This window comes from Mus musculus, chromosome 11 (genome assembly GCF_000001635.26).
Source record: "Mus musculus strain C57BL/6J chromosome 11, GRCm38.p6 C57BL/6J".
Lineage (NCBI taxonomy): Eukaryota > Metazoa > Chordata > Mammalia > Rodentia > Muridae > Mus > Mus musculus.
Window position 1 is genome coordinate 60727457 of NC_000077.6, and position 7286 is coordinate 60734742.

Consider the following 7286-nt stretch of genomic DNA (forward strand, 5'->3'; position numbering starts at 1 on the left):
CTGCTGTAGCCTCTGGGGCTGGCCGTGACCCAGGAGTGATGGTGGTAACAACGTCAGGGACACAGGCAGTTTGTGTGTGAGGGATCAGTGGTGGTGGTGGTGGTGGTAGTGGTGAGACTTCCGGGGCTTTGGGACCTAATCCTTCAGCTTCAGGACTCAACTTTGATCATGTGTAACACGGTCCCCAAAGTTGCCAGAGTACTCACATGTGGCAGCTTAGAGAGCAGGCTGCACAAACACTCACAATTCTCCCTTGGCATCAGGACTCCAGTCACCATTCTTTATTGATTTGTTTTGTGCTCTAGATCAGTGTATATCTCCTGGGCCAAGCTCTTAGTGGCCATCTTGCCCTGGCCAGCATACAGTAGGTTTCCCATAAACAGACACAGCTGTTCTATGGAAGTCCAGGGTCTGGCATCCCGGGTTTCAGGAGGGAAGAGACTGATAGAGTTCCCACGACAGATGGCAGAGCTCTTTTCCCATTATGTGTCAGGCAGGCCAAACGGAAATGGAACCACCAGGCACTCTAACAGGGGCGAACTTGAGAGGCAGAATGTGGGCCTTTGGGCTAACTGCAGTTTTGTCTGCCTGGCCCACCAAGGGACCATGAGCTCAGACTCCACACTGAGGCTCTCATTACAAGTACACACAAGGTCAGATGTGAGACTAAGTACGACTGCTGAGAATTCGATGTCAGTTGTGGCTTTAGTGTGAGGCCCTTTCTCAAGAAACAAAACACCCGAAAGTAAGTAAACTAGACAAGCCCCTGAATGATTGTCACACTCACCACCTCCCCCGCCCCCCTTGCGCTATCAATATAACCTTGCGCCTTTAAATCCGGAGTATGCTTGTGGTTTCCGCCCCAGACGGTCCCGGGGCGTGCCTGGCGATCATTGGCTGAGCTGCTCCGTTTTGAGCACGTGTGCGCAGGAGTTGTGCGCTCGGATTGGAGCGAAGGCCTGCTTATCCAGCGTGCCTTTCGGGTCACTTGCCGCCTCGGGCCTCGGCGTTCGGTTCCCGGGGTTTGAACGTTCCATTCCTAGGCGAGTCCTGGGCCTCCAGGGTCCTACTCGCCCTGTCCTTGGGTCCATGCGCTGACGCTCGGACGCAGGTACGGCTACAGCGCACCGGGTGGCCCGGTGTCTCCCAGCACTGGGCGTGGCGCGCATCCCGGGGCAGGTGGGGGCGTGGCCTGCGGTCACTGCGGTGGGAGGGAGGACTTGGGAACTGAAGAGCAGAGTTCGAATCCCAGCGGTGCCTCTTCCCGACTTGGGTATTGCACACGATTTCCAGGGCCACAGTGACTTCGCTCTTGAATAGAGTCTAAGAGCCTATTTGGTTACACGTTTCTGCTCAGTCATGATCAGAAGCAATCAGCTTTGGCCAGAATGTAAGAACAGGTGAAGTTCAGGCTGTCAAGAGTCGGGTTATTTTGTTATTTTTGTTTTGTTTTGAATAGAGGCTCTATTATGTAACTCTGGCTATCCTCCAACTCAGTGTGTAGACCAGGCTTGCCTTGACTGCCTCTGCCTCTTCAGTGCTGAAATTAAAGGCCTGCACCACCACATAGGGCCTAAGTGGGTTATATTTAGTCACCTATTTTATTCCTTTCTTACTGGAGTTTGAATACAAGACCCCTCTAGGTGTAGGGCTGAGTCCCACTTTAGACAGGTGATGGAATGCAAGCCCCTTCCATTTGCAGAGTGGCTTACTGCTCTGAGGGCAGTGGTGGGCAGTAACAGAGCAGAGCTGTTTCTGAGCTTGGAGTAGGCTCCCTGGCTGCCCTTTGACCTTACCAGGCTCGAGGACAGGGTCTTATTTTTAGTCTGGGGAGCATGGACAGGTGTCTCAGCTGAGTCACACAGTGCCTAAGGCTTCAGCTACTCTAGGCATCTTGTCACTTGGCAACTGAGTCCCAAGGCAACCATGGCCCTGAAAGAAGGGCTGAAGTCCTTGGTGCCCCGGCAGGCAATGACCTTTCTGGCTTAGTGGCCTGGGCCTGTGGATTTCTGTGACTTTTTCCCAAGTTCCTGACTGGGCCAGTCACACACTTCCCAGTCCTTACTGGTGCGGTCGTACAAATAAACAGAAGCCCTTGGCTCCGGGCCTTTCTCTCACCTTCTTACCCTCTCCAACTTTGTTCCGAGTCCATGGGCCCTGGCCAGCTTGTCCTGATTCAGTGTTTATTTAAGCCTACTTCACTCACCACTGCACCCTGGGGCCTTCAGCCTGGCTCTGATGGGGTTGCCCTAGCCCAGGTAGTTTTCTTGTCAAGGTCTGGGGGGGCCACTATCTAGATTCCTGAATTTGCTAAGGGTCTATCAAAGGTCTGACAGGCCCCACCCAGGCAAACTTTCTGGAAACCCATATTACAAGTATTTCTGGGCCTTTGGGTTCCTCCTGACTGGTTTTCACACAGTATGGCTGTTCTGGGTAGGTTCTGATTAGGAGTGAGGGAACTCGACCAGGAGGCATGGGGAAAATACTCAGGCTTTGGGAGTGGAAGAGTCTGGGGGCTGTGCTGTGAATCCCAGACCTTAGCACTCAGTTTGTGGCTTGGCAACTTTTGTCTTTGTAGACTCAGGGTGGTGATGTTGAACCCAGATTCCCAAGGTCTTGGGGTGGAGTCAGGAGAAAGGCCTGGATCCTTCCTATATGAACCCTTTTCCAGGGCTTGGAGGCTTGCAGGATTCAGGGAGGGGGCTGGCAGGTCCCCTGATTCCCTCCAAGAAACTCTTTGAGCAGCCCCTTTCTCACGGGTCCCCAGAAACCACCCTCTTGGTCATTGCTAAGCATCTATGCCTTACGAACTACATCTCTTTGCAGGTGACCATGGCAGAGTTCTCCCAGAAGCAGAGGAAACAGAGCGGCAGCGAGGGCCTGGGCAGTGTGGTGGACTTCCTCTTGGCTAATGCTCGATTGGTGCTAGGTGTGGGCGGGGCTGCAGTGCTGGGCATTGCTACCCTGGCTGTAAAGCGGGTAAGGCCAAGGGGGCAAGGCCTGCCTGAAACCTCCACAGGAGAAGGCCAGACTGGGGAGCTGGGGGACGGTGGGACTTTTGAGGTTGGACTGGAACACGGGGCCCCTACTTTTTCACCCTAGCTTCCTGGTTTGCTTTCCCCCCAGCTTTGCCATGGCCCCCGATGCTCTGATCTGTGTCACTTTGCCTATAGCTCATCGACAGGGCCACCAGCCCTCCAGATGAGGATGACACCAAGGGGGACAGCTGGAAGGAACTGAGCCTGCTGAGAGCCACATCGCCCCAAAAGCCCCAACCCCCTCCTGCTGCCTTCAGCCAGCCCCTAGCTACTGGGTCCCCCTCCCCCTCTGTGCCAGGTGAGCTACACTGCTTCTCTCTAGTGTGGTGAGCCCCTTGCACATGCCCAGCTAGTGAGCAGGTCGAGTTTTCTTAACTTGTGGGGCCTTCTAATATGTTCTCCTGGATGCTTCCCTCCGCAGTGGAGCCCACGCCCATTCATTCTCCCACGACACCTAAGTTCAGCACTATAGCACCCCTGTGCCTGACGTTCCAGGAGAGGCTGCTGGCCTTCGAGCGCAAGCATGTGATTACCCCAGAAGCCCACGTGACGTTGGCGAAACAGCTGGCTGGAGACATTGCCTTGGAGCTGCAGGCCTACTTGAGGAGCAAGTTCCCAGAACTGCCCTTTGGTGCACTCGTGCCGGGTGGGCCTCTCTACGACGGGCTCCAGGCAGGGACTGCTGAGCACGTGCGCCTGCTGGCGCCTCTGGAGTTGGAGCCGGGGCTATGGAGCCTGGTACCTGGCGTGGACACTGTGGCCAGGGAGCCTCGATGCTGGGCTGTACGCAGGACTCAGCTTGAGTTTCATCCCCGTGGGTGCAGCCCATGGGACCGCTTCCTGGTGGGGGGCTACCTCTCCTCCCGAGTCTTGCTGGAGCTGCTACGGAAGGCCCTGTCAGCCTCTGTCAACTGGCCAGCCATTGGCAGCCTGCTCGGGTGTCTGATCTGGCCCGATGTGGCTTCGGAGGAGCTGCTGCTCAAAGTGCAACACGAGTGCCTGGAGTTCACTTTAGCTGTGCTCATGGTAGTCCCTGGGGCCAGCACTGATGACCGCCTGCTGCTGGCTTGGCCCCTAGAGGGGCTGGCCAGCAATCTCTGGCTGCAGGATCTATATCCAGTAGAGACCGCCCGTTTGCGGGCCCTGGATGACCAGGATGCTGGTACTCGGCGGAGGTTGTTGCTGCTGCTGTGTGGTATCTGTCGTGGCCATCCGGCTCTAGTGCGGCTGGGCTGGAGCCACCTGACTCAGGTGGTTCTGCATCTGGGTGAAGAGGAAGTGGCCTGGACTGAGGAGGCCTTGGGGGAACGGTTTCTGCAAGCCCTGGAGTTTCTGGTGGGCAGCTTGGAGCAGGCTAGCCTGCCCTGTCACTTCAACCCCAGTGTGAACCTCTTGGGTAACTTCCGGGAAGAGGAGATTGATGACATTGGCTACGTGCTGTACAGCGGCCTCCAGGTTCCTGAAAGCCTATTCTAGGTAAATGAGGACTGTAACTGACATGTTTTCTGATGCTGGAGAGCAGCAGCCACCTCCCTCCTAGGACACTGCAGTGTGGTTTGCTTTATTTTAGCCAGAGTGGAGGGGGAGTGACATCACCTAAGCCCACACGTGGGCATGTGCCTGGGTGATGGTGATCAAGAGTCTCAAACCCAGAGACTCTGGGTTGCTGACATCTGAGTGTGGCTGGCCTCCCCTGGCTGACCGCTTTCAGTGCCAGCCACATTAATGGCCCTTAGCCGTCTGGGGTTCATTTAGGGACTTGGGCTCAGGCCACCATCACCAGCAATGAACTCACAAAGAATAAGATGTGGCTTTTGATTTCCTAGGCTTCACCTAGGCCAAGACTGTTTTTTTTGTTTTTTTGTTTTTTTTTTTTTTTCAAAAAAAAGAAAATGTTCTTGGGTGGGTAACAGCCCCAGGTCTCCTGGAGGCACTCCGAGGGGGTCAGCTGGAGGACAGCTGCTTAGCTGCTGAAGGACAGTGGCTTCCTGATGGTGGTGCATTTGTTTTTCTGATTGGGTCCTCAGGCCTTGAAGCTGAAGTTGACTCCCTCGAGGGCTCCCTGCCTTATACCCCAGGGAAGGAAGGTCTCGTTCTCTTCTGCTTGGTTTTCTCTATGGGCCACGAATTACCTCTGGGAGAACAACTTCCTCACTGGGGGGCTGAACTCTGTGCTGTCTATGCAAGGCAATCCCATAGAGGCTGCTCCTAGACCTCACTGCAGGGTAGAGGATACGCTCCTCTCAGAGGCCTGTGTGCAGACCTGTCCTCTGCAGCGTGCCAAAATATTCATGATAGATGTGTGTCCTCACCTTGCACCCTGGTCCAGGTGGCATGGCTGGAGGAGGGAGACTGTCTCCCCTACAAGGGGGGCTTTCTATTTTAGGTACCACCCCCTTAAACACACTGAAACAAAGCCATGCCTTGAAGATGTGAATAAAAGGAGAAAGAACTGTGTATATGTGTAATTCTTGCTGGCAGGAGATGGTCTTGGTTGTAGGTCATTGCTTGGAGCTTCACACGTCTTGTGGCTGGATGTGAGGTTTGAGAGTCCTCTTGGAAATGTAAAATAATATTTTCAAGCTGATGAGATGACTGTACCCTCATCTGCTTCCAGCTATAAACAGGGCCGAGACCTCCTGCCATTCGCACTTGGGAAAACAGTTGTTGGGTCTCAGCCTGAGAGGCCATCATGTGTAGCCTCAGTAACAACTGAGGCCTCACCTACCATACACCAGCCAATTGAGGGACACTGCCCAGTCTTTTGGTTCAGACCATTCCTGCCTCAACTGAGCCTTCAGCCATGGTTTTATCTGGCCTTGAGTTCATGCTACAATCTGACAATGCAGACTTCCAAGCTTGTGAGAAATGTAGGGCATGTGTGTGTCCTTTGGAGACAAGGTATCCAAAAGTCAGGTGGTGGGGGGTTGGGGGGTACCTCATTCCTCTGGTCCCTACCTGCACCTTCAATCCTAGGTATGGTCTGTGACATTTGCACATTCTGTCTGTCTGTCTGTCTGCCTCCCTGCCCTCCCACCCACTGACCTACCTACCTACCTACTTGCCTAGACAGGGTTTCTCTGTGTAACAGCTCTGGCTAGCTGTCCTGGACTCGCTTTGTAGACCAGGCTGGCCTCAAACTCACAGAGATACACCTGCTTCTGCCTCCCAAGTGTTGGGACTAAAGCCATACCCCACCACAACTGGCAATATTTGCACTTGTAATACTACAATTTCCTTTTGTAATCTTTTTTTGGAACTTGCTCAGTAGACCAGGCTGGCCTAGAAATCTGCCTATCTCTGCCTCCCAAGTGCTGGAATTAAAGGCATGCACCACCACTTCCTGGGTGGCAAATGTCTTTTAAAACAGCTTTTCTTGAGTCAGCCAATTGTAGCAAAAAACAAAACCAGTATATAACCCAAGGCGACATCAGCAACTCTGGTGACCCATGGATCCTCTATACTGCCTGACAAGCTCTAAGTCTTTGCAGTTCACACGCTGGGCCTTAGTGGGTGGATGGCCCAAAGCCTAGGGTTTTCAGTTTTCATGGATTCATATATGGAATGAAGGCAGAGTACCACTTCTCAGAGTGGAAGCTGGCATTTGAGGTAGGGTTATGTGGCCTCAGTAACAACTGAGAGACAGGCTTGTTACTTGGGGCAGATCTCTCCATGCCAGGGATGGCTGGTAGGAAGCAGGTGTCTTCATTTCCTTTCTACTGACCAAAAGCAACTTGGGGAGGAAAGGGTTAATTTAGATCACACATACTGAGTCACAGTCAACTGGGGGAAGCCAAGGCAGGAACTCAAGCAGGGAAGGAACCTGGAGGCAGGAGCTGATGCAGAGAACATAAATGCTACTTACTGTCTTGTTCCTGATTGCTTGTTCAGTGTTCTTACAGAACTCAGGAACAGCTGCCCTGGAATGGCCCTGCCCATAGCTGGCTAGGTCGTTCCACATTAGTCATGAATCAAGACACCGCCCTACAGGCTTGCCTACTGGACAATCTGATGGAAACATTTTCTAGAATAAATTCCCTCTTCTCAGATGACTCTAGCTTGTGTTAACATAAAACTAGCCAGCACACTGTCTAAAACAAGAACATCCCATCACAAATGAGGCAGCTCAGTCTCCATAGGTATGGAATAGGGGAACCAAGCCCGGCTCAGCAGTTCTTAGTCACGGAACACCCAGGAGTATTGCCTGTGTAGACTTTAAAATCTCCAGGGCACTCAGAGTTTTGAACT

General features: G+C 53.3%; 1 protein-coding gene and 1 non-coding gene across 2 annotated transcripts; both read left to right on the plus strand.

Moving 5' to 3' along the window:
* Positions 1-941: 941 nt before the first annotated feature.
* On the plus strand, positions 942-5495 carry Mief2 (mitochondrial elongation factor 2). Its single transcript, NM_001009927.2, has 4 exons — positions 942-1111; positions 2827-2979; positions 3174-3336; positions 3460-5495. The coding sequence occupies exons 2-4, from the start codon at positions 2833-2835 to the stop codon at positions 4512-4514; spliced, it is 1365 nt and encodes a 454-aa protein (NP_001009927.1). The 5' UTR covers positions 942-1111; positions 2827-2832; the 3' UTR covers positions 4515-5495.
* On the plus strand, positions 1207-1270 carry Mir5100 (microRNA 5100). The gene has a single exon (NR_039559.1). It is a non-coding gene; the product is annotated as a microRNA 5100 (primary transcript).
* Positions 5496-7286: the final 1791 nt, after the last annotated feature.